Source organism: Piliocolobus tephrosceles, chromosome 7 (assembly GCF_002776525.5).
Source record: "Piliocolobus tephrosceles isolate RC106 chromosome 7, ASM277652v3, whole genome shotgun sequence".
In the NCBI taxonomy this organism is placed as follows: domain Eukaryota; kingdom Metazoa; phylum Chordata; class Mammalia; order Primates; family Cercopithecidae; genus Piliocolobus; species Piliocolobus tephrosceles.
In genome coordinates this window covers 105,570,873-105,596,683 of record NC_045440.1, presented here as the reverse complement: position 1 = coordinate 105,596,683, position 25,811 = coordinate 105,570,873, and the positions used below count along the sequence as shown (strand labels likewise).

Below are 25,811 nucleotides of genomic sequence, written 5' to 3'. Positions count from 1 at the left end.
TTCTGGATATAAAAGTAAATTGATTACCTGGCAGTAAAGTAGCAGCTACAGTTGGTTAATAGGTGCTTAATTATCTAACACCATAGCAAATATTGTATAAAATGTTAAAGCAGTGACTGTTGAGAATCATTAGCTTATTCACTTCAGTGCCTTCTTGACTAGTTTTTACTCTCCCCCTCCCCTTTTAGCCCTTCTTTCACTTGCTCCGGTGCCACTAGATTATGTTAATTTGGATTTTTAAAGTACATCCTGGCCAGCTTCTTAATTAGCCAGAAAATTCTATTCTGTTGTAATTTTTTAAAGATAAATTTTATTGTGTATGTTTAAGGTGTACGACATGATGTTATAAGATACATATGTATAGTAAAATGGTTACCATGGTGTAATAAATTAACATTTCCTTTGCCTCACGTAGTTTAGCTGTTCCCCCTCCCCTACCAAGAGTAGCTGTAACCTACTCATTTAACAAAAATCCTCAATATAATACACTTATTAGCATAACATTTTTGTTCTATTTCTTTGCAATGCTAACATCTTTCTTTTTCCATAGTTTACTGGTAGTGGGATATTCCTACTTAACTTTACAAGGGAAGTTAGTTTCCCAACAGTTTCCAAAACACGTTGAGAACTTAACTCCAAATTAAAATTTTTGAAAATCTTTTTATTCCAGGTCGACTTATCAAAGGATCTCCCTCACTGGAACAAGCTTAAAGCAGATGAAAAGTACTTCATCTCTCACATCTTAGCCTTTTTTGCAGCCAGTGATGGAATTGTAAATGAAAATTTGGTAAGATTTTTGCTTGATTTAACTTTTGTTCTCCTTTAGCAGTTAAATGATGATAATGTCATTAAGATTATTAAATTGAGCCAGAGGAAAGATGTCTAAAAAATGAACTAGATGAAGCTTAACTCTTTAAATGTTTTTCTGATGAATTGCGTATCCTTTGACCAGCAACTGTATTAAATCAAGCATAAATTATACCAACCAAAACTATTTACAGTGCAGTAACATGAGTTTGATTTTTACCCTCAGATGGTAAGCTTAATAGAGAACCTGCACCTTAATAACCTTTGGAGCTCTGTAATAGAATACTGGGTTCTGGCTCCCCATTTTGAAACTTAATTATGGTTGATCAGAAGGCATAAATTCTTTTTAAAAAGAATAGAAAGATAGGCCGGGTGCGGTGGCTCATGCCTGTAATCCCAGCACTTTGGGAGGCCGAGGTGGGCGGATAACGAGGTCAAGAGATTGAGACCGTCCTGACCAACATGGTGAAAACCTGTTTATACTAAAAATACAAAAATTAGCTGGGTGTGTTGGCACGTGCCTGTAGCCCCAGCTATTTGGGAGGCTGAGGCAGGACAATTTCTTGAACCCGGGAGGCAGAGGTTGCAGTGAGCCAATATGGCACCACTGCACTCCAGCCTGGCGACAGAGCGAGACTCCATCTCAAAAAAAAAAAAAAAATGTGTGTGTGTATATAGATATGTATGTGTGTATATGTGTATATATATGTGTGTATATATATATACTGTGCAACTAATTTACCATGGATAATTGATGGATAAACAGTACTGCCTAGGATACTGCTTAAAATAATCCGTAAGGTCTTTCTGACCTGTTTGTTACATGACAGGCAGTTTTTAAGTGATAATGCTGATGTCTGGATTCTGATTTGCAGTGTTTAATGAGAGCCTATAGAACTGGATATGTCTGTTTCCCTTATCTTCTTAGGTGGAGCGCTTTAGTCAGGAGGTGCAGGTTCCAGAGGCTCGCTGTTTCTATGGCTTTCAAATTCTCATCGAGAATGTTCATTCAGAGATGTACAGTTTGCTGATAGACACTTACATCAGAGATCCCAAGAAAAGGTATTGTTGGGATTTTATTTACAAAATATTGCTTGTGGCTTGGTTATATTCAGACCAGAATTTATTCCAAAATTCAATGTTAAGGAAAGATTCAAGTATGGAAGTTTCTGAGCATAATATTTTCTATTGCTTAATAATGTATTGAGTTTTAAAAACAACTTGTTATAGAACCAGTTAACCTTTAGATATTTTATCTTTAAGAACTGTTCAGTAGCATGTTTTGTATTTAGCTGGTTTTGTATGAATCAGATTCAAACTAATAATTTGAGTTTTATTTCTATTTTATGGGCATGTAAAAATGTATAAAAACTACAGATCCAGGCCGGGCGCGGTGGCTCAAGCCTGTAATCCCAGCACTTTGGGAGGCCGAGACGGGCGGATCACGAGGTCAGGAGATCAAGACCATCCTGGCTAACACAGTGAAACTCCATCTCTACTAAAAAAAAAAAAAAAAAAAAAAAAAAAAAAAGGCAAAAAACTAGCCGGGCAAGGTGGCGGGTGCCTGTAGTCCCAGCTACTTGCGAGGCTGAGGCAGGAGAATGGCGTAAACCCGGGAGGCGGAGCTTGCAGTGAGCTGAGATCCGGCCACTGCACTCCAGCCTGGGCGACAGGGCGAGACTCCGTCTCAACAAACAAACAAAAAAAAAAAAAACTACAGATCTGGTATCATACCATAGAGTTACAGTTATTATCTCTGATGAAGTTTAGTCCAATTAAGAAAAACAAATGAGGCCAGGTATGGTGGCTCACGGCTGTAATCCCAGCGCCTTGGGAGGCCAAGGCAGATGGATCACTAGGTCAGGAGATCGAGACCATACTGGCTAACACAGTGAAACCCTGTCTCTACTAAAAATACAAAAAAATTAGCCGAGTATGGTAGCAGGCACCTGTAATCCCAGCTACTAGGGAGGCTGAGGCAGGAGAATGGCGTGAACCCAGGAGGCGGAGCTTGCAGTGAGCTAAGATGGCGCCACTGCCCTCCAGCCTGGGCAAGAGAGCGAGACTCGGTCTCAAAAAAAAAAGAAAAACAAGTGAATAACTTTGCTGTTCATTCTTTTGTTTTTACAGAGAATTTTTATTTAATGCAATTGAAACCATGCCATATGTTAAGAAAAAAGCAGATTGGGCCTTGCGATGGATAGCAGATAGAAAATCTACTTTTGGTATGTGGCTCTAATTTACATATGATCAGATTTGCCTCAGGTGATATGACAGTATTTTGTGTGGTGTGACTATTCAGTACTAATCAAAGTTACAGCATGGAAAAGGAGTACAAATATCTCAAATGCACCTTTACCAAAATCATTATACCTAATAATTAATTAGAAAGTGTTGGTAAAATAAAGCTGTTATCTATTCTACTTAGTTGGAAGTTGAAAAGTTAAGATGTTAGTGCATGATGACAGCTAAATAGGAGTCAGTCATATAGCAATAACAAGAGTATTATAGCAATTCACAGTTTGTACCTGGCTTTTAAGTTTCTTTAGGAATGGTTTTTTTTTTTTTTTTTTTTTTAGACAGAGTGTCACTCTGTCACCCAGGCTGGAGTGACATAATATGAAACATAAGGTTTCATAATAACCTTAATGTTATTATGAAAATAGTTTTGACCTCACAGGTCTCCTGGGTCTGTAGTTTTCTCAGGGACTCCTGGACCACACTGAAGAACCAGTGATGTAGTGCATATATGGGCCAGCATGTAGTATACCAGGGATGAAGCAGATATGTTTGCCTCCTTGCCTTCAGTTCATTTCAAAAATGAGAAAGGCAGCCTGTAATCCCAGTGCTTTGGGAGACTGAGGTTGATCACTTGAGGCCAGCAGTTTAAGACCAGTCTGGGCAACAAAGCAAGAACCCCCATCTCTACAACAAATTTAAAAACTAGCCAGGTATGGTGGCATGCATGTGTAGACCCTGCTACTTGGGAGGCTGAGGGAGGAGGACCACTTAAGCCCAGGTGTTTGAGGCTACAGTGAGCTATGATCCACTGTGCTCCAGCCTGGGTGCCAGAGCAAGACCCAGACTCTAAAAAAAAAAATAAAAAAAAAATAAAAATTAAATAGGAATGAGAAAAGCACTGGTTCGCAATATATGTAAAAATCATTGGAGAATTTGTGGAAAAACTCTTAAGAATCCTGCCAAAAGTGATGTAGGAGGCCCAGATGGGACTGAGAAATCTGCATTTTTGTATTCAGTTGATTACCTCACAAGGAGCTTCAGAAACACTATGGGAAATGCTGGCTTTAGAGAAAAAAGAAAGGAAAAGACAGAGTGTTCCATATACACTGAAAATACTAGTATGGACAAGCAGTGATGAAAAATGATGAGCAGGCCCACAGAAAGCATGTATTTCCTGAACTACCCAAGAAGGACAACCTAGAAATAGAGAAAACAGAGAAGGCTGACAGTCACCATGTAACTACATGAGGACTTCTGCTAGATTCTTCATATTGCTTAATCTCAAGGGAGACCCCATTTCGGGTTCTAATTTAGGGTCTCAGGGAAGAACATATTCTAAAATTGTGGAGGGGGAGTTGAATGAATGTAGAGTGGAACAGGGAAAGGGGAAAGGGTGAAGAGTGCGTGGTGACTCTCGTTTTTGGGAGTGGAGCTAAAAGACAGTAACATGGAAATATTGCCTTGCTTTGCTGCACACTGTTACTTTCCTTTAACCAGCTGAGGAAGTGCTGTTTTATGAACTGATTGGGCTACCTGCACCGTTAGTAGCTGTAAGTTGACAAGGACAGCTCTTTCATCTGGCTTAGGGTTTTGCCTAACGTTTTTGGTAACTTTCTTAGTGCCTTTTGCACTAAGATCCAGCATAGCAACTATTCTTTCCTTATATCCAGACTCTCAGAAGCCTTTATTTTTAGCTAAAGAGAAACTAAGAGTATTTCTTTAAAAATTATTAGTTTGTCTGAGAGTTTATGTTATAACAAGATTCAATTCCTATAGAGCAAAAATTTTCCTTATTATGTATGTATAGATTTTTAAAAATTGAGACATCCTATTTAATTTTTAAAATATTTTTAAAGAACTTTAAAATATATAGATTAAAACTTAATATATGTAATGAAATTTTATTTCAAGCCTCAAAAAATATTAGCTACACAATCTTAGTACATTGCCATCATAGAGGTCAGCTGTATCTTAAAAATATATCCAACCTTCCCCTCTCTAAAATTAATCATGAGGCCTTTACATTCACTATAGTTTTTAGGAGAAATGTTCTGGAACCCTCTTTTTATTTCACATATATCTCAAAAAATTGTAAAATGTACCACCTGTAATCCTTTAATCTTCTTCAAAAAAGAATAGCCTTCTATAACTATGTTATGATTTTCATTCTTTAGTATTCACATGAATGTATAGCATGGTTACAATACCAATTTTCCACTAGGCACAGTGGCTTGTGCCTATAATCCCAGCTACTTGTGAGGCTGGGATGAGAGGACGGCTTGAGCCAGAAGTTCAAACCAGCCAGGGCGACATAGAGAGACCTTAGCTCTAAAGAAAGAAAAAATTAGCCAGGCATGGTGACGCACGCCTGTAGTCCCAGCTACGTCAGAGGCTGAGGTGGGAGCATTGTTTGAGCCCAGGAGTTTGAGACTGTTTGAACCATTAATGCACCATTGCACTACAGCCTGGGTGACAAGAGCAAGACCCCACTCTCTAATAAAAATAAAAATATCAATTTTTCTTGTATTCACATTTGTATTTAATTATTGTCTACTTCCCTTACAGATAATTATACTTATGATGTTATGTTACCTTAATGTCAATGAAAAATGTATCATGGCCGGGCGCGGTGGCTCAAGCCTATAATCCCAGCACTTTGGGAGGCTGAGACGGGCGGATCACGAGGTCAGGAGATCGAGACCATCCTGGCTAACACGGTGAAACCCCGTCTCTACTAAAAAATACAAAAAACTAGCCGGGCGAGGTGGCGGGCGCCTGTAGTCCCAGCTACTCAGGAGACTGAGACAGGAGAATGGCATAAACCCGGGAGGCGGAGCTTGCAGTGAGCTGAGATCCGGCCACTGCACTCCAGCCCGGGCGACAGAGCAAGACCCCGTCTCAAAAAAAAAAAAAAAATGTGTCAATAACTATAAGTTATCTTAATAGTAAAATAAAAGGTACGGTAAGTTATATGTTAAACTAATGACAAGTCTCTATCTTAAGAATAGTGATTATGCTGATGATGATTTTTGAGATAGGCTCACTCTGTCACCCAGCTGGAGTGCAGTGGTGTGATCATAGTGCACTGCAGCCTTGACTTCCTGGGCTCAAGCATTCCTCCCACATCAACCTCCCAGGTAGTTGTGACTACAGGTGTGCACCACCACACCCAGCTAATTTTTAAATTTTTTGTAGAGATGGGGTTTTGCTATGTTGCCCAGGCTGGTCTCTAACTCCTGCATTCAAGTGATCCTCCTTCCTCGGTCTACCAAAGTGCTCATATTTCAGATGTGAGTCACTGCAGCACTTGGCCTAGAGTGGATTTTAATGTCTTCTCTCATCTAGTACTTCTATAGGTTCCATTGAGTCAGTTCAGGACTTGTTTATTAAGTGACTTCTTTGTGTATGGTCCTGTGACATGTACTGAGGTATAAACCGTGATGTCATCTATGAAAAAGGTTTGTAATGTACTCAAGCACTCAGCTGCCTGTATCTCACAGTCTTATAGACCAAACCTTTCTCCTTAGACATATATAAATACCTTTCTCAAGCATATGCAGTGTGGTGACATAAGCACCTTGTGAATGACCTTTTGGGTTAGAGCTCTGATCATCCTGTATAATGTTACAGATATGATGCCACTGTAGACAGTTTCTTAATAGGAGATGGATTTCTATGAAGTCCTTACCTAACAATGAGTAACCTTTAAAATTGGCCCTTTTGTATTTTGCTTATGTTATGGAGATATTTTATCTAATAGATATACTTATTATCCTCAGTTGGGCTTATCTATTTTTTTTTAATTGCAGATCCATGCCAGTGGTTTTTGAAATGTTTGCAGATGGTCTGTAAGATACCATAAGTTTCTAAAAATATAAACTTAAGCAACCTCTCCTACTTTCAGAGGAAGACACTTATCATAAAGTCTACCTTCTACTCACCAGTCTAGTACACACACACATATGTATACATACTACACACATATGCATGTACCTGCACTCACAGTCATGTGTGGTGCACACATAAATCACCTTTGTTTTGAGTAGGTTTTGAGAAGGTCCTTCTTTGTCCAGACACCAAGACCTATAGAAGTCCATTGTCTGACAGAGGATTTGAAGGAGGCATACCTTTCTGCTCCAGTAGGTAGAGGTGGCACATTTCTCCTATGGAGATCTTTGGCCATGGCACTGACTTGTGTATTTTGTTTCTTTGCAAACAGTCGTGGTACTTATTGATATATATACACCATATATATCAATAAATATTTATTTATTAAATTTATCAAACATATATATTTGCATATATATGCAAATGTTTGCAGTATCTGATATTTCAAAAACTGAAATGATTTTATGTCTCCCAGGGGAAAGAGTGGTGGCCTTTGCTGCTGTAGAAGGAATTTTCTTCTCAGGATCTTTTGCTGCTATATTCTGGCTAAAGAAGAGAGGTCTTATGCCAGGACTCACTTTTTCCAATGAACTCATCAGCAGAGATGAAGTAAGGAACGGAATGTTTTTCTAGTTATATTTGTATTCATATTTGATGTTCATCTATTTTTCTTTTCTATCTTTTTTTTTTTTTTTTTAAGATAGGATCTCATTCTGTCATCCAGGCTGGAGTACAGTGGCACGATCATGGCTCAGTGTAGCCTTGCCTTCCCTGGCCTCAAGTAGTCCTCCCATTTCAGCCTGCCTCATTGCTGGGACTGTTGCAGGTGCCTTCCCTTGTTGCAGGTGCCACTACACCTGACCTAATTTTGGTATTTTTTTTTTTTTTTTTAGAGACAGGGCTTCACCATGTTGCCCAGGCTGGTCTTGAACTCCTGGGCTCAAGCAATCTGTCTGCCTCAGCCTTGCAAAATGCTGGAATACAGGCATGAATCACTGTACCCAGCCCATTTATTTTTCTTTCTCCTGAAAAATGCTGTGGTGACACAGGTATCCTGGTAATTAAAATAGGAAGTCACGTCATCTTGCTTTTAAGACACTGCATTTTTCTCCTATGTCTCTTACCATCTCTCCTCAGTCTCCTGGTCATTCTTAATATCAGTGTCCTCCTAGGTTCCCGCACTGGCCTTGCTCCTTCACTGTATGTGCCCTCCTGGCTGATCTTATTTACTGTCATGAAATCAGCTACCATCTAAACGCTCATAACTCCCAAAACTAACCCTTTGTCCCAGATATTCTGTCCTAAGTGCCAAACCCATGTATGCTAGTGCATGTTCGACATTTTCTCCTTGAAGTTCCCCCAGGTGTCTCAAACCTGTTATTTCAGAAATCAAACTCATCATCTTTCTCCAAAAATTTGTTGTTCCTTTTGTTTTTCCTATTTCATTGAGTGTCTCTATCCTTCTTTTCCAGTCATCTAATTTGAAATCTAGGAGTCATTTTAGATTGCTTCTTCTTTTTCAGCCACATCCAATCAGTAACTAAACCTGGTCTCCCTCTGCCTGCTATACCCTTTCCATCTTTCTTACCACTTTTTTTTTCTGTAACCTTTTTTGGATTACCTTCTCAGAAGAGACATCTCAAAACTTTCCTGATCAATTAGGTGAAATTGGCCACTCTTTCCTTTATGTATCCATTTGAAACCTGCACCTGTCCATGTCTTGGAGTCCATAGCGTGTATTGTACTTTTTATTTCTCTCTTCTGCTAGACTTTAAGCTCCTTAGTGCAGGGACTTTGTTTTATTTATCTTTCTGTTCTCAATGTTTTGGCTCTTATAACCATTCAGTTAACATTTATTGCCTATGCCAGTCCTTAACTTCTCTGAACCTTGGTTTCTTCGTCTATAAAAACCATTTTGTTAGAATGCCATGAAATAGTGTATGTGAAAGTATTTTTTTAAATGCCATAAAATACTTCATATAATTACTTTTTGCTTTTTCATGTCTTTAAATTTTTAATAACTTTTATTAGAAATGTCATATAGGATTGCTATAGAGAATTAAGAGAATAAAAAAATCTCAGCACACAGAGAACCACATTTACTGTTTTGTTGGAGTATTTCTTTATAGACTTTTTTCTACATTTAATTCTATTTAGATATATAAACATATTTTAATCATTCATATATTTAGGAGTTGAGATGTTCTTTTTCCACTTGGCAAAATACTGCAATCATTTTTCTATGGCATTAAGCACCTTTTGAAAATAGTAGTTTTGTTAGATATATGAGCTAATGAATGAATCATTTATTTGACTTTTATAATTAGAAATTTAGATTATTTCCAGGTTTTTTGTTTTACTATGGTGTAAAATGAATACCTTTACATATATATGAGCGTTGTCCTCCCTTTATATTATTTTCCTAAGCTTGATAACAAAAAGTAGAATTACTAAGTTATAAAGCCATGCATACATACATACTTGCAGATTTTTTTTCCCAGTAATTTTATAACAATTTTCAGCCCCACCTAGCAATGAATAAACATTTTCTACCATACTCTCACCAGAATTTAGATTAACTTGCTAAATGTTTGGCAAATTTGATAGGGGTAATTGGTATTTCATTATTGGTTTTTTTTTTTTTTTTTTTTTGAGATGGAGTGTCACTCTGTCGCCCAGGCTGGAGTGCAGTGGCTGGATCTCAGCTCACTGCAAGCTCCGCCTCCCGGGTTTATGCTATTCTCCTGCCTCAGCCTCCCAAGTAGCTGGGACTACAAGCGCCCGCCACCTTGCCTGGCTAGTTTTTTGTATTTTTTAGTAGAGACGGGGTTTCACTGTGTTAGCCAGGATGGTCTTGATCTCCTGACCTCGTGATCCGCCCGTCTCGGCCTCCCAAAGTGCTGGGATTACAGGCTTGAGCCACCGTGCCCGGCCTCATTATTGGTTTTATTTGCATTGTTTATTACTTAAATTGAACACTTTTTTCATAATGGTATTAGTCATTTTTATTTTTTCTGTAGTTGCCTACTTTTATCTTTTGCTTTTGTTTCTGGTTCAGTATTAACATTTTTCTTATTTAACTCTATTTTAAGGATAAGGTTATTATCTTTAAAGGAAGGGGTCATGCTTGCTTGTTCATTGGTGTATTCCCAATGTACAAGTGACTGATTGGGTCCTTTCAACAAGTATACGTTTATAGCATTTGTTATATTTATAGCACAAATATAATATCAAATATAAATTTGCTTATATTTATTTCATATATTTTCCCAATTTTTCCTTTGCTTTTTAATTTTTGTTCTTTTAACATACAAAACCTTAAACTTTATGTAATCCTCTTCCAGAGATAAATTAATTACACATATTTTCTTCTTGGTTTTTTAACCTTTAACTCTCTAATACAATTGGAATTTGTTTAGTCTAAGTAGGATTTAGCATAAATATAATACAGTAAAGAATATGTTAGAGTTTAACTTAATTTTATTTCAAACACTCTTGGGAAGTTTTTTCAATTTGCCTTGTTAAGTAATCCATCCTTTCTTCATTGACTTGCGCTGTCTTCTTTATTATCTATTAAGGTTTTATTAGACTAAAAGCAGTTTCATGGCTACTTTTTCTTCCTTATTGACCTATCAGATTTTATTCTATAACAAACTATTTTAATTATTATAGTTTCATATATTTCAATAATTTGTAGGATAAATATCGAAACTTTTCTTTTGAAAGTGTTCTTACAAGATTCTGTCCATTTATTCTATTCTTTTTTGTGTGTGTGTGAGACAGGGTCTCTCTTTGTCACCCAGGCTGAGTGCAGGTGGCATGATCCTGGCTCACTGTAGCTTTGACCTCCTGAGCTCAAGCAGTCCTCCCACCTCAGCCTCCTAAGTAGCTGGAACTACATGCATGTACCACTACATTCAGTTAATTAAAAAAAAATTTTTGTAGACACAGGGTCTCACTGTGTTGCCCAGGCTGGTCTGGAACTCCTGGGCTCAAGTGATTTGCCCACCTTGGCCTCCCAAAGTACTGGGATTACAGGCATGACCCCTGTGCCCGGCCTTCCAGATTAACTTTCGAATTAAAAACAATCCCATTTAGGCACTTGACCTCTGTGCCCGCTTGGGACTTGACCTCTGTGGACTTTCCTTTCTTTTCTGCTCTAAAGCCTTTTAAAATAAATTACAGACACACACACACACACACACACACACACACACACACACACCCCAATTCCATTGAGATTTTGATTGGCATTGTTCTCTGTAATAAGTTACCTCTCAGTTTTCATCAACACTTTAACATCTTTCAGCCTCCATGGTGATTTCTTCTTTCTTCCTTTTTTGTTTGAAATTGGGTCTTACTGTCACCCAGGCTGGAGTACAGTGGCGTGACCTCAGCTCACTGCAGCCTTGACCTCCCAGGTTCAAGGGATCTTCCTGCCTCAGCCTCCTGAGTAGCTGAGACTACAGGCATGCACCACCATGCCCGACTAATTTTTGTATTTTTTGTAGAGATGGGGTTTTGCCAGGTTGCCCAGGCCGGTCTCAAATTCCTGAACTCAAGGAATCTGCCCACCTCGGCCTCCCAAAGTGCTGTATTACAGACTTGAGCCACCACGCCCGACCTGGGAATTCCATCTTTCTATATCCGACCTCTCTCTTTTTTCATTTTGAATTTTTGAAATTTTCTTTTTGTTTTTTTGATATTTGGCTCTATACTATCTATTCTGTGTTTTGGAGTCCTGATTATTGTAGGTTGACTCTCCTTGGCCTATTCTCCAATTACTTAAGATTCTATAGTATTTATTGCATTTGTATGACCATACTCGGGTATTTCACAAGTTTATTTTCATTTTTGGTTGAGTTATCTGTAAGATAACTATCTGTAAGATATCTCTGCTTTATATCACTTCAGGTGATATTCATCATAGTTCAGTTTCCATTTTCTTATTTGCTTATTGGTATTTTTTATTTCTATTTATTTATTTATTTATTTTGTAGAGACTGGGTTTTGCCATGTTGCCCAGGTTGGTCTTGAACTCCTGGACTCAAGCAGTCTGCCCACCTTGACCTCCAAAGTGCTGAGATTACAGGCATGAGCCACCAAGTCCCACGTCAGTTTCCATTTTCATTGGAATTTATTTTTATCTTGAGCCTTTCTTATTTAATTACAAATGTTGTATTTTTGAAATCTGTTATTTAAATACTAATTATTTTTCAATCATTCCTTAATTATTTTTGAAATTTAAAAATTAGTGAATTTTCATTTCAGGCTTTCTTGCTTTATTTTCCTTTCCGAAATGCTTTTATTTGCAGATTATTTGTTCATAAATTAGTTTTTCTATAATGTTGATGAACTAGGATTTGCTGACATTGAACGTTTTTGTTATAGGTTATTGTATTGGCATTTAATGAGATTTGAAGGAAGGAAGTTCCTAGTCCTATTAACCCCTCTTCCATTTTCCAGAAGTTCTGTGTTATATTCCTAGAACCACTTTATATGATGCTTGACCCATCACTGTGTGCAAATAGCTGATGAACAGTTATTTGACAGTGACATTTTTCTTCTCTTTTAGGGACTTCACTGTGACTTTGCTTGCCTGATGTTCCAATACTTAGTAAATAAGCCTTCAGAAGAAAGGGTCAGGGAGATCATTGTTGATGCTGTCCAAATTGAGCAGGTAAACCAGGAAGTTTGTGTAATTAGCACATCTCTCTTTCTCTGATGTTTGTTCCACTATTATATTGACTCATATGAAATTTCATAAGTCAATAAAAATTTTGTAGGTCATTTTGTAGGTCAATAAAAATACTAGCAATTTTATTATGGTCGGTCTGACAATGCCAGTACATGATATATTACAATTATTATGTCAGTTTACAATTTGCTTTATTCAGTCAGTCTTTATTATATATTAAGGTTTTATGTATACTAAAACCTGTTTCAGGGCTGTTTTTCTGTCTTACTGATCTCTGTCAAATTTTATGCTTAATCAGCTAATTATAGTAGCTTTGTATTTTTATATTTTTAGTGACTGGAGAACAGTGATGATTTTTATTTGTTTTGTATTTTTAATAATGTAGCGAGGTACCTAGCTGGAAGCATACACAAATTTTTATAGAAAGAATAAGTAAATTAATGAAAAGTAACAATTAAGTTAGAGTATGTAAAGATTTCTTACTAGAAGGAGCTAGATATTCTACTTAGGATGTGTTTTTATCATTCTAAAATTACTTTTTTTTTTTTTTTTGTAACACTGCATAGTTTAACAGGCATAGTTTGTATATTGGAAGAGAAAAAACACATAACAGGCACTTTGGTATCTTTAGTCATTTTGAGAACTAAATCCAAGTGGTTAATATGTTTTTATTTTTCCTCTTAACACTTTACCACTACATAGTCTTTCAGTATGATTAGAGCTCATTTTATCTCCCAACCCCCAGATCTGTTTCTTCTTTTTTCTCATTTTCTTTGTTAATTGAGTTTTTCTCTCTTTCCCAGCTCCCTTCCATAGTCGTGTTCTTTATGATGATCATCTTTGAATCTTTTTCCATATATTTTAGAACAAAGTATCTTTTTTTTCTATTGAGAAAGCATACAAATCCAAGTCTTGTATCTGCTACTTTAAGAAATCCAGTAATTTGGTAGTTCATTTCCATTTATTTTGGCTCTTTGAAAATGTGAAAAAATGTGAATAGTAATACCCCAAACATTTTTAAACATATGGACATCATTTGATACATTGAAAGAATTTATCCTAATATATTTCCTTGGACAAAATCGGTCTTAGAAATAAAACAAAAGTCCTCTTTCTATTTGGAACATACGTATTTATAGTTTTGTTTATACTTTATTCTGTTTTTGTTTTCATCCCAGGAGTTTTTAACAGAAGCCTTGCCAGTTGGCCTCATTGGAATGAATTGCATTTTGATGAAACAGTACATTGAGTTTGTAGCTGACAGATTACTTGTGGAACTTGGATTCTCAAAGGTAATGTGTTTAAAAATGTGTTACTACTAGTTAAAATATTATAGGAAAGCAAGGACCCTAAAATATGTTTTACTGAAAGCATTTGTAACATACTGCTCTGTTTTTCAAAAGTCCATGACAGAGACTTGTTTCATATGAACACGGTTTTACAAAATCCTTTGAAATTTAAAATTAATAACTGAAGTAGGAGGCTGGTAAAATATTAGAACTAATAAGCTCAATAAATTATTTTGCAATAATTGCAGCTATATATTTAATAGGATTATTTTCAAGGGGTTAGGTTTAATATGCATACGTATATTCACGCTTATAAATCTCCATGTGTCTATGTTGTAGTTTGGGAGTTAATACTTTTAAATACGGAATAGTTATTAGGAAGACATTAACTGTCATAATGTAACTCTTTGAGCAGAGTTATCCAAGTTATTTTTGTCGTTCATGAGAGATAATGTACCTGAATTTCATCACGTGTGATTTTCCCATTACTTAAGACATGGAGCCTGCAGCCACACTATCTGGGTTTCAATCTTTGTTCCACCACTTTCTAGCTGTGTGACCTTTGGCGAGTTGGTTAACTATCTCAATTTCCTCATCTATAAAATAGATATAGTAATAATATGTACTACAAAGGATTGTTGATGAGTTGATACACTTAAAGCACTTAAAATAATATTAGAGACATAAACTCACACTAGATGGTCACTTTGTACTTAAGTGAAACACAGAAATTTACTATGCATTATACCATGGTAATTAGAAATTACAGATTTTGATTTCTTGTCGTGAAAATGTAAGCTTAAATTGTCTTTAATGAGAATCTTTATGAAATCTATGATGCTGTGGTAATCATTACCTATTTTGCTAATGTTGTATTAGCAGATATAGCAGAATTATATTCTGATAGCCACCCAGGTACTTAAAGAGTCAAGTGTGGTGTAGGTTTTTTTGGTAAGATAAACTACATTTTAACGTTTTAGTTGCAAGATCTTGTCTGTGTTTACTAATTAATGAGAAATCAAGATTATAACTATATTAATATAATCTCTTAAACTTATAAACCTCATGCCTATAATCCCAGCACTTTGGGAGGCCGAGGCGGGCGGATCACAAGGTCAGGAGATCGAGACCATCCTGGCTAACATGGTGAAACCCCGTCTCTACTAAAAATACAAAAAACTAGCCGGGCGTGGTGGTGGGCACCTATAGTCCCAGCTACTCGGGAGGCTGAGGCAGGAGAATGGTGTGAACCTGGGAGGCGGAGTTTGCAGTGAACTGAGATCGTGCCACTGCACTCCAGCCTGGGCAACAGAGTGAGACTCCGTCTCAAAAACAAAACAAAACAAAACAAAAAAACTTATAAACTATGTGTATTAAAAGAAATTGTGTTTGCTCATAACTTTTACCAATATTTTTGTTATTAGAAAATGAATTTGCTTATTTAAGCCTTATAGTGAATTTGCTATTCTTTAACCCATTACCATATCCTCACATCCACATGTTCATGTTCTGCTGCTTATTAGAAAACTGCTGACCCTTGGGTCTGATTTTCCTTCTGGGAACTTGCTAACTGTGGGTATGTAAAACATGCCACCTCCTGCAGAAGAAGATCTAAACACAATGTAAAACTTTGTTTTTCCACAGGCTTCAAAATATCTGAATAAATTCTAAAATGCAGAAATTATAGAGGCCTTAGATTTTTAATGCAATAAAAGTAGAAATTGATTTAATAATTGCCAAAAGCTTCATCTACTTAGAGATTAAAAAAATATATCCTTTAGGTCAGGTGCAGTGGCTCACACCTGTAATCCCAGAACTTTGGGAGGCTGAGGTGGAAGAATCACTTGAGTCTAGGAGTTTGAGACCAGCCTAGGCAACATGGCGAAATCCTATTTCTACAAAAAATTAGCCAGGCATGGTGGCATGCCTGTAGTCCTAGTTACTCGGGAGGCTGAGCTAGGAGGATCACTTGAACCCGGAAGGCAGAGGTTGCAGTGAGCTGAGATTGTGCCACGGCACTCTAGCCTGAGCAACAGAGTGAGACCCTTTCTCTCTCTCTCTCTCTCTCTCTCCCCATATACATATATCTCCTTTAAAATGAGATTTAAAATGAAAATAAAAATTAATTGAAAATACAAAGTAAATGACAATATGATTACTATATATCAAAACTTGCAGGAGTTGGGCGTTGTGGCTGACTCCTGTAATCCTAGCACTTCGGAGGCCAAGGCAGGAGGATTGCTTGACCCAGGAGTTCCACACTAGTTTCAGCAATATAGCAAGACCCTATCTCTACAAATAAAAATAATAAGGCTAGGCGCAGGGGCTCACGCCTGTAATCCCAACACTTTGGGAGGCCGAGGCAGGTGGATCACCTGGGGTCAGGAGTTGAAGACCAGCCTGGCCAACATGTTGAAACCCTGTCTCTACTAAAAATACAACAATTAGCTGGGCATGGTGGTGGGTGACTGTAATCCTAGCTACTCGGGAGGCTGAGGTGAGAGAATTGCTTGAACCCAGGAGGCAGGTTGCAGTAAGCCAAGATTGTGCCATTGCACTCCAACCTGGGCAAAAAGACCGAAACTCTGTCTCAAAAAAAAAAAAAAAAAACACATACAAAAAACCACCAAAAACAAGCCATTTAATTTAGTTTGGTCTTGGTTACTTTGTCCGTGCTGTGAATGACTTAGATCTAATTTTTTAAAAAGTCTTCAGTTCTAAAATCCAAAGAGTCTGTAACTGTTGGTTCAATGCCCTTTCACTGTATCTTGCTGTGTATCACAGCTCCAATATTCCCTCACTTTTTACATACAATTTCTGATGGGGGAATTTCATAGAATTTCACTCAGCCACACACAGCATATGAGTTTTTGGAAAAAAGATATATAGATATTTAAAGATATTTAAAGCTTTATTTAAAGATATAAATCACATAGCTTGCAATTCACCCATTTAAAATGTACAAATCAATAGTTTTTAGCACATGTGCAACCATCATAACAACCTATTTTAGAACATTTTTATCACCCCAAAAAGAAACTCTATCCCTATTAGCAGTCAGTTACTCCCCTTTCCTCCCCTTACCCACCTTGTCTTAGGCAACCACTAATCTAATTTTTGTGTCTGTAGATTTGCCTCTTCTGCATATTCTGTTTCATACAAATGGAATCATAATAATATGTGGTCTCTTATTAACTAAGAAACATTTAGAACTACAGTAGATTATTGCTAATTTAACATTTTATAGTATCATGTATGTGTGACTAATAGTAATACCTATGAAAAATGCTCATGGTGTATTGGATATCTCAAGCTGTGAGAACATTTTCAATTGGGCAGTATTAAATATTTCAATTCCTGAAATAGTTGTGTTTTTTTCTATTTATGAGAATACCAGAGATGCTAGTAGAGTTTCTTGAGGAGGTTAGTGGTTGATCTTGGGTCATCTTACGATTTGTCAGCCTTGAGTGCCTCCAGGGTCTTAGGGGAATGATGGGATCTTGTAACTGACTAGACAAGTTTCCAGAAAACTGACCTCTGTTTTGGTCATCTTTGCTCTTATTATGGGATGTAATTTGATCTCTTCAGAATGTCTAATAATATTTCTTTCCTTTTTAGATTTTTCAGGCAGAAAATCCTTTTGATTTTATGGAAAACATTTCTTTAGAAGGAAAAACAAATTTCTTTGAGAAACGAGTTTCGGAGTATCAGCGTTTTGCAGTTATGGCAGAAACCACAGATAACGTCTTCACCTTGGATGCAGATTTTTAAAAAACCTCTTGTTTTAAAACTCTATAAACTTGTCATTGGTAAACAGTAGTCTATTTTCCTCTGCTTTAAAAAAAATTTTAAAGTATATCCTTTAAAGGACTGGGGGTTTGCTCAAAAGGAAATCCAAAACTTATTCCACACAATTTGCATTTATGTAATTTTCCTGTTTAACAGCAAGAGTGTGACCTAAACGCTTTTGTCTTGTCACTGAAATAAAAGATGGCATTATGTGGTTAAGAGCATGGGGTGAGGGGTCAGACATGAGTTTAAGGTTCTGCCCTTACTCCAATGTGTGACCCTTGACAAGTCAGTTAATCTTGGTAAACCTCAGTGTACTTATCTTTAAAATGGGAGTAATAGTAGGTCCTAAATTCATAGAGTGGATATGAGGATTAGGATGCAAAAATAAATGCTTAACCAACACTACTACTGTTAGCACCACTACTAATTATCATGTCGTTGATAATATTAATTGCAGTGATGTTGTAATAAAATACTTTCTTTTCCTTAAAGTAATTGTGATTCTAGGTCCTAGGATCTAGAATTAGATCTTTGTATTTTTAATGCTTAGGGGAAGATTATAAGTATCTCCTTAAAAAGAACTTAATTCTCATTAACGCAAGAATAAGTCCTTTGAATTCCTCAGTATGTAGTAAAGAAAATTTAATTCTTAGTTGCTTTGGGAAGCCTACTTACGGAGTGGAAACCAGGAGGTTATCATGGTAGTTGACCTTGTAAGAAAAATGATTCTTCTTCAGAAATTAAAAACATAACTATTGCCAGATTTAGCCCTGGAATGTTTAGAATCAGGCTAGAATAGCATTTTCCAAATAATATTCTAAGAGCTATTAGCCCCTCTAGATATTTTGTAGGGGAAAAATGAGATTCCGTGGTCAGATGAGTTTGGGAAATGCTGAACACTTCATTCTTTAGCAAGTACAGTCAGTACATCAAAGACTGAGCAGTTCAGTGTGGTACATAAATTTATCTCGCCCTGCATATTCCCAACATACTTAACACAGATGTTTTTTACCTGTTAACATCTCACCCAGCTAGTGTTCCTCAGAACAAAGATTGGAAAAAGCTGGCCCAGAACCGTTTATACGTAGATGAAGGGCTTATGGACTGAGAAAGGGAGAACATGGTAGGGATTATTGAATCATTTCAAATTTATGCCAGGCTGAATAATGTACCAGCAATTGACTTTGGCTGTGTTTCTTTATGGTTTTATAACTCTTGAGCTGTTGTTAAGAGATAGTTCTTTTAATGTGACTATGCTACATGATAGCCAATGATGAGGAAAAAGGAGATTTCTTTAGAAGAGACTGATGAAGGGCTGGGAACTAAGGTTTTTGAGAAGTCTACCCTTATTTATTTTTAGTAAGTATCAAGAGGTAGCCTCAGCCTAGTTAAAGTTAAACCTGTCTTTGGATGAAGAAGTCTTAATACTGAAATACTGAATTTTTAATACATTATTATTTGGTGTCCTGTATACCCCTTCAAGCAGTTGTTTCCCACTCCTAACAAACTGTACTTTATACAGTTCTGAATGCTAAAACTTGGAGATTTTCTCTTTGCATAAATTTTGGCTCCATTCTTTCCATAACAATCTAATCAAAACTGGGAGTTCTCAAGTGAATGCAAAAGGAGCAGGCCATAACTTTATTTGTTAGAGAGACTGTCAGAAACTTGAGATCTTCTGGCCTATGATAATACCATTAATTTTTGCATTGCTTCACAGTTTGCTAGGTGTTTTTACATCATCTCATTTGATCTCAAAACAGCCTGACAGAGCAACTGTAATTGAAATATTACAGATGGAAAGAATGAGGCTCAGAGAAGTTAAATGACTTGGCCAAGATCTGCTCATCATCACTGTCTGTACAGTATTTTTTTTTTAGAGGTTGTAATGTCTCATATTTAGTCCTTTGCCATCTATGTTGATTTGCTTTTGTCTGTTTCCTCGTTAATTGAATATACTTTAAATATATACATTAATTAAAGTATCAAAATATAGAGAAACATTTGAACTATATTCAGGTAATATGTTTAAAGATATTTATATATTGCCATACAAAAACTTAACATTTAAAACTGATAGTATCTGTAATGACATCAGAATGAAAGAAAAAAAGTTGTACAGTGTATATTCCTTTGTTTTGAATCTAAATCTTTTTCGTAGGTAATGACTGATGCCTTAATGTGAAGCTTATTTATAATAGCAATAACCCTAACTGGATTTGGATGAGGAAGTCTTAATACTGACATCCTGGATTTTTAATGCACTGGTTTGTTATTTGGTATTCTCTTTTTCCAGGCCTCCAGGTTGCACATTTATTTATTATGTTCAGTACTTTGGTTCTTAGTTCTTAAAGAATCAAGAAGTTGTGTAATCTTTTAAAAATATCTTGCAGGTAAAGAAAAAAATTAAGAGTGTGTTTACAACTGTTTTCTCTTTTTTACAGCACATGTATTTAAATCATTGCTATAATAAAGTTAAGTTCATTATTTAGGAATATAAAAACTTGTAGTTCTATGATAGATTGCATTTATTAAAAATGTTTCATTGTAGCACATAGAAATATGGCCAGGAAGGACTTGAGAAGACAGTTTGATCCATTGCTTTTAGACAGGACTGGGTTTTGCTGTCCAATTATATACAGTAATAGTTTTTCTTACAATGTAAGCTGACCCCAGTCTTGTCTTGATATTAATATATGAAATTTTTATAATTGTCTCATTTAGAAACATCCATATTTTTCTGCTTTTTCTATTGCCATTTTTTATTTGTGCATGAATTGATTATTGAGAAAATGTAGCAGTTTGCATATTTAAAAATTAATCATTCTGCATTTTACATTTAAATATGCTAATATCACTGTCATATAATTCCCAAATTTCATTTGTAGATACTGAGCTAAGGGCTAATGTCAGGAGCTGATTTTTAATGCTAAAGCTGCAGATGGGCTAAATACAAACCAAATTAGTCCTACAATCAGGTATTATGTTTTTAAACCAAGTTGAGTGAATTGATAGTGGACTTGGGAAATATTCCCCATCAGAATCTGGATGAGTGGCACAGAATTGAAATCTCTTTGTTTCCCACCATTTCCCTTTAAGTGCTCTGCTCCTTTGTAAACGGTTAAAGATTTGAAAGAGAATCTGATATTCCCGAGGCATTAGGAAGAAAGGATTTAATCCCTTCAATTTGGGGCTTAATCCTGTTAAAGAAAATGTAAGTGAAAATGGAAGGCTGGAGAGAATGATTGCTTTTTGTACAGTTAAATAAGGTCACAATATTCTTACATACTTTGTTTTACAACTGTGTTTTCATTTTTTCAAATGTCTGGTCATTTACCAAAGTATTTACTATTTACTGTGTACATAGAAAGTTTTATTATGTGTGGTCTATCTAAATTTTTTTTTTTTTTTTTTTTTTTGCTGAAATACATTATTGTCAATCAAGCCAACCCTGCATGTACAGAATTTGTTTCTTTTCCAAATAAATTAGTTTTCTTATTTTTTTGGTTCAGTATGTTGAAATAAACTATTGTAGCTTCATCATTTTGTCCATTTCCTTTTTGAGGAAGTGCAAGGGCTACCCTAATAAAGGAATGTATATATTTACTATTTGTGTCTGCAGATAAATACATACTTGTTTGTTCAACTGTCACCCCGACCACAGTTTTTACATTAAATGAGACCCCCAGTTCTCTCACCTTTCTCCCAGTCCATAAGCCTCTCTTCATGTCTCTTTGTTTCCAGCTGAGATTCCACAAACATCATGTTACTAGTAGTAGCACTCATACCAGTACCAGTACCCTCAACTCTGTCCCTTATCTGCTTTTTACCATACACAGAAAAATTTAGAAAAACCCCCACGTCTGTTTTGAATGAAACAACTTAGTTTTTCCAGTATTTGCACCCCAGCAGCCAAATGCTGCTAGAAGAAAAGTCATACAACGAGGCAGTTAGATTCTCTATGAATTCATGATTACCCTATCTCAGCACTATCTGGAAATTCGACTACAATTTCCTGGTAAACTTGACCTCTGTTGTGCACAATTGCTTTTTCACACCTCCTCTCTCCACCTCTACCCCCGTTTCCCAAAGAGGTGACCATATCTTTGTGGACTTTGCACACATAGAGATATTCTCAGTTCATAGAAAAATTTGACAATATAAGAGCCCCAAATCTAGAACTTAAGAAGTTAGCAGTAGATATAAATTCCTATGTGTGTTTTCTGCTGTGGAGTCATTACAATCAGGGAGTGATTGAAAATATCTGGGACTAACAGCCATTTAGTTTTGGGGACTGCTGCTCTCATTCCCACCATGCGGTGCTCCCAGGGCTGCCAATCCGCTAGTAGGCACTGCTTCTGTCTGGGCACAGGCTTAAGCATGTGATCCAGACTGGGCCGGGTCCTTGCCTAGGGTTTTCCTAGTTGAAACTGAAGAAAGAGAACTACTTTTATTCTAAAGACAAGCTAGAGAGAGTCCTAGTTCTAAACTCTCGAGGCCCAGCTGTATTCTTTGCATAGTTTCATTTAAAAGGTAATAAATGCTACTTTTGGCCTAAGATAGGTCAAATTATGTTTCTTGATTTTCAACCAAAAGGATTCTTGTTAAAACAGAAGTTGATCCCTGGAAGAAAAAAAAAAAAAAAGTAAGTGAAAATAATCATGGTATTTATGTGAGTATCAGGGTCAGCAAGAAACAGATGGCAATTCAAGTTAGGGTAATTCAAAAGAAGTTTGGCAAAAGGACAATTTAGAAAGTTATGGACATGGAAGCATAGGAAATAATGTAGTGCATGGGGCTACCAATTAATTACAGGGCTGTTACCACCCCTGCATTAAAGGAGTTAAGCTTCAGGGAGCAGTTAAACCAGAGGGAGAGAATTATGGATGAGATATGATCTTTATTTAGAGGAGACAGCAAGCCTAAGGCAACTTTGCTGAGAAGGAGCCAGAATAAATAATCTCACCTTGTTCCTCTTGCCTCCTATCTCCTTCAATGGCTCCCCATTAGCCAAAACCAACTAGGCGCAAGAGGGCAAGGGAGCTTGTTGCCATCCTTACAGATCAGCCTCCAGGCGTAGGGTGGAAAATGGATCCCGAGGACATATAGAAGACCTGTCACAAAGAGTGTTGGAAATTACTGGTACTTTCCTCAAAGAATTACAAGAAAGAGATGAGCTCAGGAAAGAATTAGTAAGTTTGTAAGAAAAACAAAAAGGAAATCAAGAGACTCAAAAAATTAAGTACCCTGCAGGGCTGAAAAAGCAGGCTGATTGTAAACCCCCAAAATAAGGTTGGAATTGAGAAAATTTCTTTTTTCTTTTTCCTTTTTTTTGAGGCAGAGTCTCGCTCTGTCGCCAGGCTGGAATGCAGTGGCGCAATCTTGGCTCACTGCAACCTCCACCTCCTGGATTCAAGCGATTCTCCTGCCTCAGCCTCCTGAGTAGCTGGGACTACAGGCATTCACCACCACGACCAGCGAATTTGTATTTTTAGTAAAGACGCGGTTTCACCATGTTAGTCAGGATGGTCTCTATCTCTTGACCTCGTGATCTGCCAGACTCGGCCTCCAAAGTGCTGAGATTACAGGCGTGAGCCACTGTGCCCGACTGAGAAAAATTCTTGAGATAAGAATTCATTAAGACAAGAGGGGTGTGAGAAGGTAATGTAAGCCTCCTGAGAAGGCGAGAAAGTGCAGGTGGAGGGCTTGACCTCAGACACTTCCCCTGTTGTAGCGGGAGGGAAGCCAGGGAAGGTGAATGGATGGTGATGGGGTATGTCTGTAGTTTAATGCAGAGACATTGTAAACTTGTTGTTTGTTGACTTAATTTCTCTGTGAAAGAGATGATAAGGTCACCTCCTTGGGAAGTGGGGGTAGGGGCAGCAAGGGAAGGTGTGAAGAAGCAATTGTGGAGGATGGAGATCATAGTAGATTCAGTTTACCTTAGTGTATGTTTGTTCTCTAGCAGCAGCTAGGGTACAAATATGTAAAAACTGGATTGTTGCATTCAAAACGGGATTTTCCTGGATTTTTCTATGTATGGTAAAATGTATGTATGTATGGTAAAATGTAGATGAGGAACAGAGTTAGGGCTATTAATAGGAATGCCACTACTAGTAATAAGATGAACTCTGGAATCTTAGCTGGCTAGAGAGACGTGAAGAGAAGAGGCTCATGGATTGGGACCAAGTAGATGAGTGAGAGGACTTGGGGGTCTTGATTAAGTCTAAGAACTGTGGTGGGGGGAGTAGGTGAACACGTGCTCTGGAAGAGGAGGAGATTGTGGTCAGAGTGAGGTGCTAGAATTGGTGATTCAGAACATGGTAAGCGTGGGAGAAGGAGGCTGGGGTTTGAGGCTGGGGAAGCGGGTGGGCTCATTAGTGATGAGAACATCAGGGAGCTGAGTCCAGGGTTTTGCATCTTGGGTGGATCCTGAGAGCCAAGTGTTTAAGTCTTCAGTGAAAGAGAGGTACTGTCAGGAGGACAAGATGAGGAGTAGGAGAGGGAGGTATAGCTGAGTTGTGAATCTTAAAAGAGCAGGGTTGTAACAAAAGAATGGGGTGTCTATGGTCTAGAGGTGTCAGTGGGATCAGAAGACCCCAGTGCAACTTTCCCCACATACCTGAGAGGTCCATGGGGTGTGAGAAAATAAAAGCTTTCTTTCCGAAGGCGACATGGGAAGAGTTCCCAGGGCAATGCCCTGTTTCAGGTAACATAAGGCCAGTAGAGGGAGGCACTGACTGACTGCTTTTGGAGCAGGGGTTACCAAAGGCTCAGGGCCAGCATTTGGGAGGGATAGACAAGTGAGGCTGGGTCAGGAATGGGGCCATGTACAGCACTATCAGGACTATGGTGAGGCAACTGTAGATAGCTGGGGGTGGTACTGACTTGTTAAAACTGGCTGAGTTGAGGTGCAGTGAAGATCCACCATGTGAAGGAAAGAGTTGTCCTGGTTTTATGGGACCTTGCTAGGTGATGTGTTTATGGCAGGATAGCACTCATTGCGCATCTGGGCTTTCTGCTCCTGTGCCAACTCTCACAACCACATCTCCTGTTCTCTGATCATTTCTCCAGCTTAGCATGTTTACACATCATAGAAAGAAGGGGTGAGAAGCATTCTCCAGTCACTTACTCAATTGTCTGAGTAATGGTCAAAGGCTATGTTCTTTATAGTCTCTCATCAATAATGATAGTGTCCAAGTTCTGACAGTAAAAGTGTAAGCTTCACTGTATCTCAACGATTTATTTCTCAGGAAATTAATAGTCTACGGCCATACCACCCTGAACGCACCCGATATCATCTGAGCTCAGAAATTAATAAATATTTATACATACTTTAGGGTTTACAAGGTGATTTTGCAGTCATACCATTGCAATCATTTCATTGGCTCATCAATTTTATGAGAAATTGCTGTCATAATAATATTATTATTATGACAACAATGATATTTGGGACTTGAAGCTCAGAGAAGTTAAGTTTCTTGTCCAAAGTCACACAAGTAAGGGGTAGAGGCATGACCCCAACTCAGGCATCATGGTTTAAATTGCATCATCTTTTCACTGAATGCAACTAAATTTCTATTGTTACAGCTGGTGGAAGTCAAGACAATTTTTGGTGGGATATGATCCCTTAGACCTACGCACTCTCCATAACACACTCCATTGGCAGGTGTCAGTTTAGAGCTGCATTTGTCCATCTCAAGGTCATGCGTCATGGCTTGCTGAGAATTGTGTTTGAGCATCAGTTTGTGACTGGAATGGCAATAATGTTTGAAGAAATCGGGACTGCAAGGGCAGTTGATACTTGTTTGCTAATTACATTTGGAAAATCTTCTTTAAAGTTTTTTTTTTTTTTTTTGAGATGGAGTCTTGCTCTTTCGCCCAGTCTGGAGTGCAGTGGTGTGATCTCGGCTCACTGATCCCAGCTCTCTGCTTCCCAGGTTCAAGTGATTCTCCTGCCTCAGCCTCCCAAGTAGCTGGAATTGCAGGCGCACGCCACCATGCCTGGCTAATTTTTTGTACTTTTAGTAGAGACAGGGTTTCACCATGTTGGCCAGCTGGTCTTGAACTCCTGACTTCAAGTGATCTGCCCACCT

General features: G+C 37.5%; 1 protein-coding gene across 1 annotated transcript in view; it reads left to right on the top strand.

The window, feature by feature from the left end:
• The window catches only part of RRM2B (ribonucleotide reductase regulatory TP53 inducible subunit M2B), a 34,900-nt gene extending 13,578 nt beyond the window's left edge, over positions 1–21,322 (top strand). Inside the window, 7 exon segments of the mRNA XM_023225628.1 lie at positions 671–787; positions 1,736–1,869; positions 2,938–3,032; positions 7,412–7,545; positions 12,512–12,616; positions 13,813–13,926; positions 17,542–21,322. Coding sequence (XP_023081396.1) covers positions 671–787; positions 1,736–1,869; positions 2,938–3,032; positions 7,412–7,545; positions 12,512–12,616; positions 13,813–13,926; positions 17,542–17,694 — 852 coding nt within the window. The 3' untranslated portion in view covers positions 17,695–21,322.
• Positions 21,323–25,811: the final 4,489 nt, after the last annotated feature.